Genomic DNA, 16,460 nt, shown 5'->3' on the forward strand with positions numbered 1-16,460 from the left:
GTTGTAACATTGGAGGAGCCTCTTGACAGTAATTAATTAAACTTTGTGTTTTTTTTTATTGCAGAGTGGACATTTATATGAGCAGATGACTGCCGGCTTCCAGATGGCGAAAGGTGGGATCAAAATTTTTTCTTTTAAAATAAACGCTGTAAATCATGACTTTGTATCATTCTGTTGGACTCAAGATTTTTGCACATGGAATAGTCAGCAAACAAGTGCATTGTTGACGGACTGTTCTCACTATGTTGACATAGAGAAATCTGCAGGGATAAATCCGAATTTGTTTGCGTATCTCAATTGGTTTAGCGCAGGAACCATTCTTCAGTATGTAAATGTGAAAATTATGCATGTTAACGGAGTGATTCCAAGGCAGTAATCTCATTTTGGGACATGAATTGGTAAACATCTCAATAAGATCCCTATTTTTCTAATCTCCCGACCCCCCCCCCCCACAACCCCGGTATCTAATGTAACACGTGACTTTTTAGTCCCTTGATTGCAATGATGTAGCCAATATTTGATCAGTGCCTGGGTTATGAATGGTTAATTCTGTGAGTGCTAATATTGGTAATATTTTAAGATATTATTGTTTTCAATCTAAAGATTTTGTGTATTTTATGCTAATTGTCCAGAGCAAGTAATCTTGGCTTTGCTTAAGTTATTGTGCTTTTAATTTTAAATAGTCTTCTCTTTCTGATTAATTCTAAGTTTCCCGGTTGCTACCCGAGATTGATTTAACGCACTTTAAGTCTTTGTATTTATTGATGTGTTCGGTAAGACCCTGTGTTGTCCCCAGTAGAGGTGCCGAGATGTGAAATTGGGAACGGTCTGAAATAATGACCGCTACTGTTTGATGTCCAAATCCAGAAAGGACATTAATGTTTTCAAGGCTTTTATGACCTTTCGGAGCAGAGGATGCTGAGGGAAGACTTGATTGAGGTGTATAAAATTATGAGGGGCCTAGATAGACTGTGAAGGGCCTAGCTCCCTCAGCAGAGGTGTCAATAACCAGGGGGCATAGATTTAAAGTAATTGGTAGTTGAGGAGAACTTTTTTCACCCAGAGGGCGGTGGGGGTCTGGAACTCACTGCCTGAAAGGGTGGTAGAGGCAGAAACCCTCATCGCATTTAAAAAAATACTTGGATATGCACTTGAAGTGCTGTAACCTACAGGGCTACGGACCAAGAGCTGGAAAGTGGGATTAGGCTCGATCGCTCTTTTTCGGCCAGCGCAGACACGATGGGCCGAATGGCGGCCTCCTGTGCCGTAAATTTCTGAGATTCTATGAAAAGCACATCAAGCTTTTCCATTTGTACCGTTTGTGATACGCTGTGTCAATTTTTAATATTTTTTTGGCAACCATCAAGGAATCGGGGCTGTTTAGTGCTGGGGAATCGAATATTTTCCCATTTTAGGCATCCGGTGCTCATAGCGAGCGCTCCCTCGTGCAAAGCAAACCTCCCACTATGTCCCAATGATGCATTTCAAAAGTCCAACCCTTAACTGCACCCTTAGCCCACATCTTCCTCTGTGGCCTCTTCAAGTGAGATTGGCGATTCGTGCTAAATCAGGTAAGGCATAGAGTAGACCAACACAGGAGGAGGCCATTCGGCCCATCGAGTCTGCGCCGGCTCTTTCGAAGAGCAATCCAGTGAGTCCCACTCTCCGCTCTTTTCCCGTAGCCCTGCAATTTTTTTCCTTCAAGTATTTATCCAACTCCCTTTTGAAGGTTATTATTGAATCTGCTTCCACCGCCCTATCAGGCAGCGCATTCCAGATCCTAACCACCCGTTGTGTTTATAAAAAAAAAAGGTTTTCCTCATATCGCCTCTGTTGCCAATCACCTTTAAATATGTGCCCTCTGGCATGTCAAATTTTGTTTGCTAACACTCCTGTGAAGTGTCTTGGGGCGTGTTACTACACTAAAGGCGCTATATAAATACAAGTTGTTTTTGAGCTGTAGCCTGACTGCCCCAAACTCGACTCATACAGGAAGACCCTTACAGCCAGCAGACAGTAGAGACTTTCATTTCATCTCAGTCTGGGCTAAATTTGGAGCTAGGTTCCAGAAGTGAAGAGCCAGACTCTAATCCACCGCACGATCCCAATTCCCTCGGAATGAATTTGCTGCTCAATAGCAGTTTTGCCTCTTTTTTTTCTTAACAAAATGTATTCTGAATTCTAGGAATTCCTTCTGAACCAATGACAAGCCATGCAAATAATGGTACAACATTGCTGTTTAATCTTGGGTGCACTTTATATTACATTACAGAATTTAATATGAGCAGTCCATGTAATGAAGTGAATGTTCAGAAGATGATCAAGTTTAATTAAATGAAGAAAATAGCTTCACGGGCATTGGATCTTTGGATTAAATATTTGTTTTATGTTTCGCTTCCTATGAAAATTTAGTGAAAGAAGGAATTGTTAAGCCGGCTAACTTCCCTGGCCTCGAGTTACAGGTAAATGCTTTCTCTCTCCTGCCTGACTCATGTATATAAATAATAACTAGATGTAAAGAATATAGCGGCAATTATGTAAAGACTTATTGTCATAAGTGTCCTTTATGTAACAAAAAATAGTTCTGATTTAACATTATTTCTGTCTCTTTCAATTATACGGAGAATATAAAAAGAGTGGTGCCGATCTGGTGAGGACGGTCTTGAAAGATTTACTGTGCTTGCCTGTATGAAGGAGTTGAGTAACAATAGAGACATGGCCATTGATCCCAGTGTGATTTGAGCAGTTTGTGAGGATGTGGATAATTGTGGTGTACCAATTCTGGCCTCTTGAGCATCCCAGATTTTAATCATGCCTGGGCCCTCAGCTCTGGCATTCCCTCCTTAAACCTCTCCGCCCCTCTCTCCTCCTTTAAGACGCTCCTTAAAACCTACTTCTTTGACCAAGCTTTTGGTTCGCCTGTCCTAATATCTCTGTGACTCCGTGTCAAATTTTGTTTGATAATCGCTCCTGTGACGTGCCTTGGGACATTTTACTACGCACTATATAAAGACAAGTTGTTGTTGACTTGAGCTGTGGAGTCCTGGATTAACTGAAGTTTGTGAAGGGGGAAGGGACCATTAGCGAAGTCGATCCTTGAGGTGATGGAAATTAAAACCTGATGAGGTTTCGTAGTTCCTCTAAACTGGGTCTGCCTTCAGTGATGTGGTCAGCACTTACTGATGATATACATTGAAATAATTAAAAATAAATTGATTATAATTGTCAATATTTTATTTGAATTCGATTACAGATTCTTTCCCATGCCTCCCACACCACAATTGGTTTTCTCGACACAAACCGATAATTATAAAGGTGTCCAGCATGCTTCGCACCATTTCCACCTTGCACTAGATGGTGGCTAATCCTGACCGCCTGCGAGACCCTCTGTTTGACGTTCACAAGGAATTAACCTGAAATTTTTGGAAATAGCACAATGTGTTTTATTTTGTTCGGCGAGACTCTGGTGGCAACTCGCTCGTCTTGAGTCAGTTAGTTGTGAATCCAAACCCTATTCCAGGACTTGAGCACGAAATTCTGGCCGACGCTTTCAGTGCGGGACTGAGGGAGCTCGGTGCACTGTTTGAGGCGCAGCCCTTGGTAGGATGCAATCGACCGAGGCTTCATCTCTCGCTCGCTCTCGCTCTCGCTCTTGCTCTCGGTCTCGGTCTCTCTCTCTCTCGCCGTCTCTCTCGCGCGGCCCCCTCTCTCTGTCGCGCGCGGCCCCCCCCCCCCCCCCCTCCGTGTCGCGCGCCCTGTTCTGGTGGTTCAGGCGGATATCCAAACTCCCCCCCCCCCCCCGGCACTATTCAGAGATGAGCAGGACATTCCTCCGTCAATCAACATCACCAAAAATCAATTAATTGGTCGTTGCTGCAGGGGGAGATCTTCGTGTGCGAAATGGCAGTCACATTTGCCTACATAGCCCTCTACTGTTCTTCCAAAAGTAATTTGCCGAAGTGCTTTGAGATATTTTGAGTAACAAGAGGGTGCTGTGTAAATGCAGGTGCTTTTAAAATTAAAATGTTTCCGCTGAACCTGCGCATTAGCGTAACCGGTAAAGGTGTTGGCACAGCTACGGACAGTGCCGTGCTACACATGGTCAGTGTGATACTTCCTGGAACACCTCCGTTCAGTCGGTAAGGGTGACCCTGAGCTTCTGGTCGCCTGTCACTTGAATTCTCCGCTTCACTCCCACTCTGACCTCTCTGTCCTCGGCCTATTACACTGTTCCAATGAAGCTCAACGTAAGCTCGAGGAACAGCACCTCATCTTTCGATTTAGGCACTTTACAGCCTGCCGGACTCAACATTGAGTTCAACAATTTTAGATAATCCCTGCCCCCATTTTTCATGCCCCCATTTTTCACGCTGTATCATTTTGCCATTCCCATTTGCAACATTTTATCTTTCCTGCCTCTTACATAAGCACAGTATATTCTTTCAATTCCTTCCTCCCCCCCCCCCCCGTCTCTGCACCTGCTTAATATCTGTTACATCTCCAGCTTTTTCCAGTTCTGATGAAATTTCCCAGACCTGAAACGTTAACTCTCTTTCTCTCTCCACGGATGCTGCCTGGCCTGCTGAGTATTTCCAGCATTTTCTGCTGTTGTTTCAGATTTCCAGCATCCGCAGTATTTTGCTATTGTGATACTTCCTGGACTGGGTTGGTGAAGCAATAGTTCTGCTGTATGATATAGATTTCTGTTGAACTGATTATCCTAAAGGAAATGACTTTTCAGAGGCATGATGCAGGGTTTAGGGAACGTTGGGCCATTCTGCATGATGGGTACATAGAACAATTAATCTACTTCAATCTAGTTTCTTACTGTGCTCCTCGGAGTACACAAACTCCTTGTCACTTTTTTCTTTCTCAAGAAGTCCCATTCACTTGCTACAAACATTTCCACTTCTGCATCTACTAGAGAATTAGTAGGTTGAGCCAACTCCAAGTGAATAGATTGGGGTCGGTGACTTTCCTTTTCAAGCTGAGGTGGAGCATCATGTGAGGTTAATTTATACACTTCAAGAATTGCTTAGGTGTTTGCTGTAAAAGGGCAATTGATACTCTGGAGATGTTTCTCTGTTCTTGTAGTTAAGATCTGAAAAGGGAATAAAGATGAGCTGAGGCTGCTATCAAAAGCCAATCTCTCTCCAGGCCAGTAATGAGAGGTATTAACGACCCCACTTATTAAAGCTGATGGAATCCCATGTTCTAGTTAATATAAATGCTAAAAGATATTCTCATAAAACCCAGTCTACTGTAGTCTTGACGTTTCAAACTTAACATGAGGCTATAGCTGTAGTGTATGTGCCTTTAAGACAGAACTACTTTTACAGCTCCTGTATACTGTAGTACTGGCAGTGACCACACCTGTATATAAGCCTTGTGCATGCCTCTGTACCCCCAGTCTTGAGACTACCTTCCTCCAGTAAATACCTGTTTATTGTTAAGTTACAGCATCCGTGTGGTTATTGAAAAACAGCATACTCTCAGAATCACGGATCTAACAATAGCGATCTGCTATTTCTTTCCAACATGCACTGTAGATAGAACATAAAGATTTTTTTTTAGGACATTAGGCACATCAAGCTCATCTTTCCAACTACCTGCTTTCTCTCTATATTCCTTCGCTCTGTAAATACATCTAAATGCTACTTGAACCAGTTAATTTTAATGACATTCCCTGCTTTATTAAGGAAAGTGTCTTTGGGTTCAAAATTACTGACTGCAATTTCCTTCTTACTCCTAACTCACTTGTGACCTCTGGCATTTGACCCCTGAATAAATGCATCTACAGTAGGTATCCTCTCAAAATAATCACTTGGGGAGGTGGGGTGGGGGAAGGCTGTTTATTTTTGTCCAAATATTTGGCTGGAAAAAAAATCAAAATTTTTTTTGCTTTGTATTAGCAACTTCCTGATTATTGTGACGGTCTTTTTTCTGTTTCCGAGTCTTAAGGGATGGTAGCAGCCTACCTTTCCACAAAGACAGTGAGCAGTGTGTGGGAGAGGGAGCTGAGGTTGTGTAGATAGGTTGCATGTTTCCACGGCCAAGCTTCAGCAACGACTTTACATTTATCTATCTGTCTATCTAGCTTTTAATGTAGATCAAAGTCTCGAGGTGCTTCACCGCAGCAAAGAAGGATGGGCTACGAGGGGTGACCAAGAAAAATGAAGAGTTGGGTTTTAAGGGAGGTTCTTGGAGGAAGAGAAAATGACAGTTCCTCCCCAAGCCCTTTACCTCTCTGTTACCTCAGGAGTGAAATTAGGAAACACTTCACACACAGGGTGGTAGAAGTTTGGAACTCTCTTCCGCAATTGACGCTGGGTCAGTTGTTAATTTTAAATCTGAGATTGATAGATTTTTGTTAACCAAGGGTATTAAGGGATATGGGGCAAAGGCGGGCATATGGAGTTAGGTCACAGATCAGCCATGATCTCATTGAATGGCGGATCAGGCTCGAGGGGCTGAATGGCCTCTTCCTGTTCCTATGTTTCCTATTGGAGCATGGGACCCAGATGGCTTAAAAAAAAAATGGCTGTCAGAGGTGCAGTGAAAGGAGAGGGAGGTGGACGGGTGCCCAAGAAACTGGCATCTGAGGAATAGGCAGTGATTTGGGGGGTGGGATGGTGGGGGCGGGGTTGGGGGGGGGGATGGTCGTAGAGCTGGAGGAGTTCAGACACAGAAACACTCCATTTAGAAGGCTCCTCGCTGAGATGTTGATAAAAATCGATGTCTAAATAGGTTGGCAAATGCTCTTTCTTTAAGAAAACCAGGTGACTTTTTTGTAATTTATGATCTAGCCAAATCGCATTCTCAGAAATTATTTTGTTGGCGAGCTGTTTATTGCTAAGGAAAAGTTTTTCTCCCATTTTGTAAAGAGAAATTTCAGGCTCAAAGCACCATCTCTATAATTATTCCACACTAAAATTGTCATTTGTAGTTTAGTTTAACTTAGCGTGTTTAGTAATCATTATTTCAATCCTTTTCATTTCAGCATTCTTCCAAATCAGTGGTTGGGTCAAGTGAAGTGTTACTGACGGGTCAGAGCACACATGGTGCAAATGAAAATTTGAAGAAGGATTTAGAAACGATGAGAAGGAGGTTTGAGCTGGCGAAAAAAGAGATCGGCAGTCTCCAGCTGGAGTTGTCGGACAGGATTAAGCAGTGTGAAGTCTTAAGAGGCGAGTGCGACCGTGTGAAGCAGGAATCGGAAGAGCAGATAAAACAGCTGGAGGATGCTTTAAGTGATGTGCAAAAGCGAATGTTTGAGTCAGAAGGGAAAGTGAAGGTCCTGCAAGCCCATGTCAACGCGCTCAAAGATCACCTGTCGAAACAGGGCCCTGCCGGAAGCAATCGGGTGGTGGAGGAACTTAAAAATCAGCTGAAGGATGTGAAATCAAAACACGAGGAAGCTGTGGCAGATGTGGAAAGACTGCAAAACCAAATTAAACTCGGCGTTTTATCAATACACGAATCGGTTGAGATTAAGGAAGTGGAAAGATACAAGGAAGAGGTGAAAGGGCTGCAGAAGGCTTTAAGTACATCGGAGCAAAGGAAGCAGGAGGCAGAGAGACGGGTTATCGGCCTCGAGGGTGAACTGAAGAACATGAAAAAGAAGATCTTGCAGTATGTACCGGCCGAAGAGTTTGAGAATATGAGGAATTCGTTCATCAATACTTTGGAAGAGAAGGAGAAACAGGTGGTAGCAGCGAGGGGTAAATCTGAAAGAGCGCAGATGGAAATTGTCCAACTGCAGCAAGGGCTGGAGAGAGAGAAGGCTCAGATAGCTGTCGAGGTTGAGCAGCATCGGTTGTTGAAAAGCACCTTTGACAACCAGCGTGGAACACTCTCTGATGTCACCCAAAAGCATCAAAAGCTCCAAAAGGAAAATGAAGCTGTTCAACAGGAAAATGTTTGTATCAAAGCTGAACTGGAAGACTTGAAACACAAGCTTCAAGCTCAGTATGTACCTTTGAAGACGCACGATGAAATGAAGTCTTCAATGAACCAAACTGTTCAAGACCTGAACAAGCAAATTTCTGAGGTGTCACAAAGGTACAAGGAGGCTTTGAAAGAAACAGAGAGGTTGAAAGCTGAGAAGAGCATTATAAGCGAAAATCTGAACCGTATGCAGACTCAGTACGTGTCTCCAGAAAAACACAAGGAGGAAATAGCAACTTTGAATTCCATTGTTGGCAAATCGAAGAGGGAGTTGGAGGAACTCGGCCAGAAATACAGCCAGGCACAACAACAGGCAGAAAAGGCACTCCTAGAAATTGCTGCCATGAAAGACTCATTGAAGAATCAATACGTGCCCTTGGAAACACATGAACTGTTAAAAAACATGTTGAATACTACTTCAGAAAAAGCTACGTTGGAACTGTCAGTAGTGACAAAGAAATACAGTGAAACGCAGGGTGAGTTGGCAAGAGGTGAGCAAGAAAATAAACGTATAAAAGAACAGCTAATTGCCCTTCAGGATCAAATACAAAAAGAGTACATAACCCTACAGCAGCATGAAGAAATGAAGGCTGCCTTGAACAGAAGAGTGGAGGAACTGCAAAAGAAAGTTGACGAGTCTCTGTCGAATTACAGGAAGGCTCAGGAAGAAGCAGCTGAGCTTCACAAAGAAAAGGAAAACCAGGTGAATGAACTTCACACCCTACAAGAATCCCTCCGGTCGCAGTTTGTTCCTATGGAAAATTACGAAGAGAAACAAAATAAATTTAATCGGGTAGTGAAAGAACTGAAGAGCCAGTTGTCCGAGAAGACTCGGCAATGTTCTCTGGTCCAGGAGGAAGCCAGGAGATACAAGGAGGAGACTGAAGAGCTGAGGAGAAAGCTGGCACATTTGGAGGAAAACTTGGAGCAACATTACATTTCCAAAGACGTGTATGAAGAAATGGAAAGCAAGTTTGTTAATGGTATGGGGGAAAAGGATGAGCATGTGAAAGAAGCGATGAAGAAGTATGCAGATGCTGAACTGCGACGTGAAAGGTCACAGGAGGAAAATGCCAGGCTGCAATTGGACATCCAGGCATTGGAAGAGAAAATACAGTTACAGTACATTCCTGCTGAAGAGTTTGAAACTATGAAAACGTCACTGAGCAAGAGAGTTTTGGCGCTGCAGGAGGAAAAGGAGAAGATGATGAATTCTTGTGTACAGGAGCAACAAAAAGTAGAAAACTTGCAGCTCCAGTTAGATGATCAGAAGAAGAGTTCTCTATCACTTCTGCAGCATACGCAATTGAAAGAGAAGATGGATGTAGATATTGTTAGGCTGAAGAACCAGTTGAATGAGAAGGAGGAAGAAATAAAAGGAAAAGTTGTAGAGATTTCCAAGCTGCAAACGGATACTGAAGCCATGACTAGAACGATTACAGAACTGAAAGCAAGAGAAGTGTTTGACTTATCAGAACATGAACGGGTGAAGAGCTCGTTGGAGGTGCAGATAAACTCATTAAATGAAGACTTGGCAAATTTGAAAGAGAAGCATGAGCAAATGTGCACTGAAGTGTTGCGCGCCAAAGAGGAAGAGCTATCGGCGAAAGATGAAAAGGAGACCTTTCAATCGAGAAGCTTCAGCTTTGAGCAAGAAATTAAGGAGCTTAAAAATAAATATGATGAATCCATGGCAACAATCTGCGATCTGCAAAAAAGTATTCAGGAATCTGCCAAACAAATTGAGGCTAAGGATAACAAGGTAACGTAAAAGGAATGGTGGTTTGCATTAACACTTGGGCACTACCAGGGTTGTGTCCGAAACAGTCAATAGAGGTACGATAGCAAAATACTGCAGATGCTGGAAATCCGAAATAACAACAGAAAATGCTGGAAAAACTCAGCAGGTCAGGCAACATCCGTGGAGAGAAATTTGAGTTGACGTCAACTCAAATTTCTCTCCACGGATGTTGCCTGACCTGAGTTTTTCCAGCATTTTCTGTTATTTCAGTCAATAGAGGTGTTTGTTTAAACAAGATGTTTCCACTTGTGGGTGGGGGGTCCAAAACTAGGGGCCCTAAATATAAGAGAGTCACTAATAAATCCAATAGGGAATTCAGGAGAAACTTCTTTACCCAGAGAGTGGTGAGAATGTGGAACTCGCTACCACAGGGAGTAGTTGAGGCGAATAACAGAGTTGCATTTAAGGGGAAGCTGGACAAACACATGAGGGAGAAAGGAATAGAAAGATAGGGTGAGATGAAGTAAATAGAGTGGGAGGAGGCTTGTGCAGAGCATAAACACCGGCACGGATCTGTTGGCCCCAACGGCCTGTTTCTGTGCTGTAAATACTTGGTCATCTTTGGCCTGCCTGAGCTGACCAACTTTGCCTGTTTTCAGCCCAGGCAGTGTGACTGAAACATTGGGAGTAATTGGGGGCCACGTCTCCTGCTTTGGAATGCTGCAAGATAATTGATTCTTCGCATGTAATGGTAGGACATTGACTGTTGCCCCTAATGAGGGGGAAGGGGTTTCAAGCCCCCCGCAATGCCTGGTGCTGTCACATGTGCAATGAGTGTTTCTGGTTCTCAGCTGCTCTGTTTGTCACACCCTGTGATAGTGGCAGAACCAGGGGTCACAGTCTAAGGGTAAGGGGTAAACCATTTAGGACTAGAATGAGGAGGAATTCCTTCACCCAGAGAGTGGTGAACCTGTGGAATTCTCTGCCACACAGGGCAGTTGAGGCCAATTCATTAAATATGTTCAAGAAGGAGTTGGATATATTTCTTGAGGCTAAAGGGATCAAGGGATATGGGGAGAAGGCAGGGACAGGGTACTGAGTTTGGATGATCAGCCATGATCTCATTAAATGGCGGAGCAGGCTCGAGGGGCCGAATGGCCTACTCCTGCTCCTATCTTCTATGTTTCTATGTATCTATGGCGCTAAGTCCAGGAAGATGTTGAGGTACCCAAGATTCTCTTAACTTCCTTTTACCTGAAGGAACAATGTGTGTGCTTTTAAGTAGCTAAGATGTCTGGGAGATAAAGTGAGCGAAGTGTTACTTTGCAGGCGTTTACAATTTTTTTGTTCATGTAGGGACAAAATGTTAAGCCGGACCTTATTTGCAATTTGTTCTTCTGGACTGGGACTTGAAGGAGAAACAGAGACGTGAGCACACAATCTGGGCTGACACTCCCAGTGCCAGTACGCTGCACTGTCGCAGGTGCCGTCTTTGTGGTGAGACTTTACACCGAGGCCCCCGTCTCCTTCCCTCAGGTGGCTGTGTAATTTCCCACAGCAGTATTCGAAGAAGAGCAGGGGGCATTCTCCCCCAGGTGTCCTGGGGCCAATATTTATCCCTCCACCAACATCACTTTTATAAAAAAAAAAAAAAAAAAAATTATCTTGACATTAGCACATTCTTGTTTGTGGGAGCTTGCTGTGCGCCTAATTGGCTGCCGCGTTTCCCACATTACAACAGTGACCACACTTCAAAAGTACTTCATTGGCTGTAAAGCGCTTTGGGATGTCCTGAGGTTGTGAAAGGCGCTATAGAAATACAAGATCTTTCTTTCAGAACCAGTGAAATGTTTCAGAGCTACATTATGTATTTGATTCCAAATCGAACTTACAGCTATCGCTTCCATTCTGCCTTGTGATGTGAGCCCTTGGTGTGACAGAACTGTAATTTTTTATCTGCCCCCCCCCCCCCCCCCACGCATAGATAACGGAGCTGTTAAATGACGTGGAGAGGCTAAAGCAGGCTTTGAATGGTCTGTCGCAGCTTTCGTACTCTGCCAATAACCCGAAGAGACCAAGTCAGCAGATGGAGGCCCTGCAGAACGAGATCAAAGACCTGCGGCAACAGCTGGCTGTAAGTTGACCAGATTTTGTACGTGTGTTGTGCCCACCTCTTCTCAAACGTACTGAGAATCCAGAGAGAACCCTGCATGTTAAATTGGGATCCAGCACACCCTAAAGAGGGAAACTTTGGCCTCACTGCGCTCTCAACAAGGTTGTATTTTTAACTGCAAGGTTGGAAAGAATTGTGTATTCGTTTTCTGTTTAAATTGTAAGTGCTGATCATATGACCAGAGGAACTGGCATGGGTTAAGTTGCTTTGCCCGGAATGTTTGAGTGCATCACTCAGCATATCAATTCTCCCTTCAGTAACACTTTCTAGTTTGATAATTTAAAGTTAATCATTAATTCTTTGAAAGTATTGATTTTATTTTTGAGGGGATTCTTAACTGGCAGTGGCAGCAATGCAGCATGTAGGAGTGACGTGCACTGCTGTACGGTGATGGGATCCAGCATCGATCCCATGTTCAATGATTAAATTCCTCCGCCAACAAGGAAGTATTGGGATTGTTCAGAGTGGCATCGACAGAGGCCGGGTGCAAAGGCACCAATCTTTCCTCCCTAGGCCATGAGTTTTTTTTTAAAGAAAGATCTTGCATGTCTACAGTGCCTTTCACAACCTCAGGACATCCCAAAGCACTTTACAGTCAATGAAGTATTTTTGAATTGTAGTCACTGTTGTAATGTGGGAAATGTAGCAAGCCAATTTGCGCACAGACCTTTTTTGTGATGGTGCCCCAGATAATTTTTTTTTTGTGATGTTGGTTGAGGGATAAATATTGGCGCCATGACACCAGAGAGAATTCCCTCCCCCCTTTGAAACATTGCCGTGGGATCTTTTACGTACACCTGAGAGGGCAGACAGGCCCTCGGACTAACGCCTCATCCGAAGGACGGCACCTCCGACACTGCAGCACTCCCTCCGTACTGCCCTGGGAGTGTCGGTCTAGATTTTTTGCTCGGGTCTCTGGAGTGGGTTTTGAACCCCGAGACCCTGTGACGAGAGTGCTACCCACTGAGCCACAGCTAACGCTGAGAAAGCAGCGAGGTGGGATTATTATAGATTGCTGTAGCACAGGTAGCAAGGTAGGAACAGCACCTCATCTTCCGATTAGGCACTTTATAGCCTTCCGGACTCCATATCGAGTTCAACAATTTCAGATCATAACCTCGGCCCCTATTACATTTTTATATATTTTTTATCCACACCTTTGTCTTGTGCCCTTCCCCCTTTCTCTCTCTCTCCCACATGGCAGCTGTCTCTCATTCTGCCAGTGCATTTCACACCTAATCTAGAGCCGTCTTATGTCTCTCCCCTAGTCCTATCACCATCTCGTTTGGTTTTGAATACCTCTTAATGTCTCTTCACTTCTCTTTTGTCCTTTCATCCCCATTTCCCAGCCCCCAAACTGGCCTTTTAATCTGTTTCATTTCCTGTGTTTTTTCAGCTCTGACGAAGGGTTTCGACCCGAAACATTGACTCTATTTCTCTCCCCACGGATGCTGCCTGGCCTGCTGAGTTTTTCCAGCATTTTCTGGTGTTATTTTGGATTTCCAGCATCCGCAGTATTTTGCTATCGTACTAGCAATGGCCTCCCTCTGCTATGGAGTTTAATAGAATGTAGAAAATTTAGCTCCTATTTTTTTTTTTTAAATAGGCCCACCATAGGAAACCAAGTTGATTCAAATAGCTTAATCTACACACCCTTGCCTTTTCCTGTGTGGTTAGTTTTAACAAATCTACAAACCAAGCATTCATAGATCACCATGGCGGGGACTTTCTGGCTGCCTGGGGCAGGACATGCCCCCGTAGTGACACAAGCACCCACTGACCTCACGCAAATTAGGCACCGGCAAACTGCAGCGGGGCCGGCGCAACTGTCGGAATCGTGTCCCGAGGATTTTCCGGGGCCGTTACGTCGCACGTACGATGCTTTTATCTTGCTACACAGACGGTAATGCTCTTGGTGGCAAGCTCATCTGTTTGGGAGACCCGTCACCCTTTAATTGAGAGTAAAATGATCTAAAAGGTTGAGTTAAATTGCTTACTTTGTATGCTAACTGCAGTTTTAATTTGTAACGGCAATCTGCCTCTGGTACATTCTGTTTATTTAAGCCGTAAGGATCCAACTGAAAATATTAAACTTTAATCAGCCTGCCTCCTAAAGTGTTAGATTCCAAATATTAAATGAATTAAACAGCTCTTCCACATTTCAGAGCCTAGAGTTAAAGAGCAATTAATCTTTTTCTGGTAGTCTGCTTAATTGCTGTGCACCAGAGGAATATTAAATTCCCGTGTTGAATATTACACGTTTTTTTTTCCTGTAATGCATCTTCCGTACCTGTTCAGAATCTGAGTTGCAAGTAAAATGTAAAGTGCATTACCTTCCCCCAGGATCACAGCAACTTTCATGCACCAGAGCTCCGAGCCAAACTCCCGTTATCACGCATTGCAGGAATAGCTAAATTGCACTGAGGCACCATGCTGATTGGCTTTTTGCTGGGTCAGGGTATCCAGGGATATGGAGCAAAGGCGGGTAGATGGAGTTGAGGCAACAGATCAGCCATTGATCTAATTGAATGGCGGAACAGTCTTGAGGGGCTGAATGGCCTCCTCCTGTCCCTATCTTTCTTCTGGAGTAAACAGTCCCAGGCTCTTCCACCTCTCACCGTAGCTATAATGCCTTCAGTTTGGTTGCCGCCGCCTTCTGCACAGCTCCCAGTACCTCGCTATCTGTGCTGTACGTTCATGAGAACACAGAGTCCGGCTATTTTTGTTGTTTGTTTATTCATTCTCGGGATGTGGGCGTCGCTGGCAAGGCCGGCATTTATTGCTCATTCTCAGTTGCCCGGAGAAGGTGGTGATGGGCCACCTTCTCGAACTGCTGTATAGTGCTTTGATACAACTGAGTGGTTTGCTGGGCTACTTCAGAAGGCAGTTAAGAGGTAACCACGTTGGGTGTGGGACTGGAGTCACATATATAGGCCCAGACCGGGTAAGGATGGTAGGTTTTATTCCCTAAAGGACATCAGTGTCAACTGTGGCTCAGTGGGTAGCACTCTCTCTCTCTCCTCTGTGTCTGAAGGTTGTGGGTTCAAGTCCCACTCCAGAGACTTGAGCACAAAAGCTAGGCTGACACTCCAGGGCAGTACCGAGGGAGCACTGTACTGTCAGAGGTGCCGTCTTTTGGATGAGACGTTAAACCAAGGCCCCGTCTGTTCTCTCAGGTGCATGTAAAAGATCCCATGGCACTATTTCGAAGAGGAGCAGGGGAGTTTTTCCCCGGTGTCCCGGGGCCAATATTTATCCCTCAATCAACATCACAAAAACAGATGATCTGCTCATTATCACATTGCTGTTTGTGGGACCTTGCTGTGCACAAATTCGCTGCCGCGTTTCCCACATTCCAACAGTTCAAAAGTACCTCATTTGGCTGTGAAGCGCTTTGGGACGTCCCGAGGTCTGCCTTTATTTTCGTGAACCAGTTGGATTTTGATGACAATCCCACAGCTTCATGGTCACTTTTGCTGAGACCAGTTCTTCCAAATTCAAATTCTTAAACTGCCAGTGGTGGGATTTGAACTCTCATCCTCTGGATCATTAATCCAGGCCTCCTGGTTTACTAGTCCAGTAACACAACCACTTCACAATCATCCGCACAGCGGCTGGACCAGGACCTTGTACAAACGGATTGGGGTAGTACAGGAAACACACTTTTTTTTTTTATACGGGACCGGCGTGGTGCCGGTTGATCAAAAAGTCCAGATTACAGAGAGGTATACTTAACCAAGGTACGAGAGCCCCGTACACGGCCACAGGTGCAGGAGACCCGGTTACCCAGCACTTGTGCAGGAGTCCCTGTTACACGGCCACAGGTGCAGGAACCCTGGTTGCACGGCCACAGGTGCAGGAACCCCGGTTACACGGCCACTAATATATAGTAAAACTTACCTGAACCTACTCCTGAATTTGAGGTTTCCGGATATTTAGGTGCCGGTTAAAAGAGAGTTTCCTGTAGTTGGTAAGCATTGGGCTCGTTTCTTTGGCATAAAACGGGCACAATGATGACGAGTTTAAGCCTGCGGGTTGTTCGGGCCACTGCTAAATTTGTTGGGCTTTTTTTTTTTTAAGATGCAGGCGTCGGTCCCCTTGTATATGTTACTGTGGGGCCAAATGCCTATTTAAGAGCGCTCTGGGGCATGAGATTGCGATGAGCGGTACTGGGTTCTTCAGCAGCCGCTGTTCCAACCAAATTAAAATGAATCATTGAAGGCAGTTCAGCTTGTCCTTTAGCTTCACGAAGAAGGGCTTGCAACATCGTGAGTTATTGCTGGGAGATGAAGGATTACAGATAGACCTTCTCGGAACCTCCAGTATTAGAAAGCCTTATTGTCTTTTCTCCTGCTGAAATTCTAGCTCCAGAGAAGTTCCATTTGTTTTTTTGGTAAATCGAACTCCAGTGAGGTGGAAAAAAAAATCTTTGTTCACACTAGTTTGTAATAATGAAGCTTAGTTTGATTTTAATTACATAACACAAGAAATAGGAGCAGGAGTAGGCCATTCGGTCCTTCGAGACTGCTCCGCCATTCAATAAGATGATGGCTGATCATCTAACTCAATTCCACCATCCTGCACTATCCCCATATCCCT

The 16,460-nt window shown here is 44.3% G+C and overlaps 1 protein-coding gene across 4 annotated transcripts in view; it reads left to right on the forward strand.

The window, feature by feature from the left end:
- LOC147099934 (uveal autoantigen with coiled-coil domains and ankyrin repeats protein-like) overlaps positions 1-16,460 on the forward strand; it is a 173,460-nt gene that overhangs the window by 151,202 nt on the left and 5,798 nt on the right. For 3 of the 4 annotated variants that reach the window (XM_085968405.1, XM_085968408.1, XM_085968407.1), the window contains 4 exons: positions 65-113; positions 2,413-2,462; positions 7,001-9,709; positions 11,673-11,822. In XM_085968405.1, the coding sequence (XP_085824531.1) occupies positions 65-113; positions 2,413-2,462; positions 7,001-9,709; positions 11,673-11,822 (2,958 nt within the window). The remainder of the gene's footprint in view (positions 1-64; positions 114-2,412; positions 2,463-7,000; positions 9,710-11,672; positions 11,823-16,460) is intronic. The other variant, XM_085968409.1, reaches the window with a different exon arrangement.

Source organism: Somniosus microcephalus, chromosome 27 (assembly GCF_052327205.1).
Source record: "Somniosus microcephalus isolate GS21.2 chromosome 27, FLI_Smic_1.0, whole genome shotgun sequence".
NCBI classification, from domain to species: domain Eukaryota; kingdom Metazoa; phylum Chordata; class Chondrichthyes; order Squaliformes; family Somniosidae; genus Somniosus; species Somniosus microcephalus.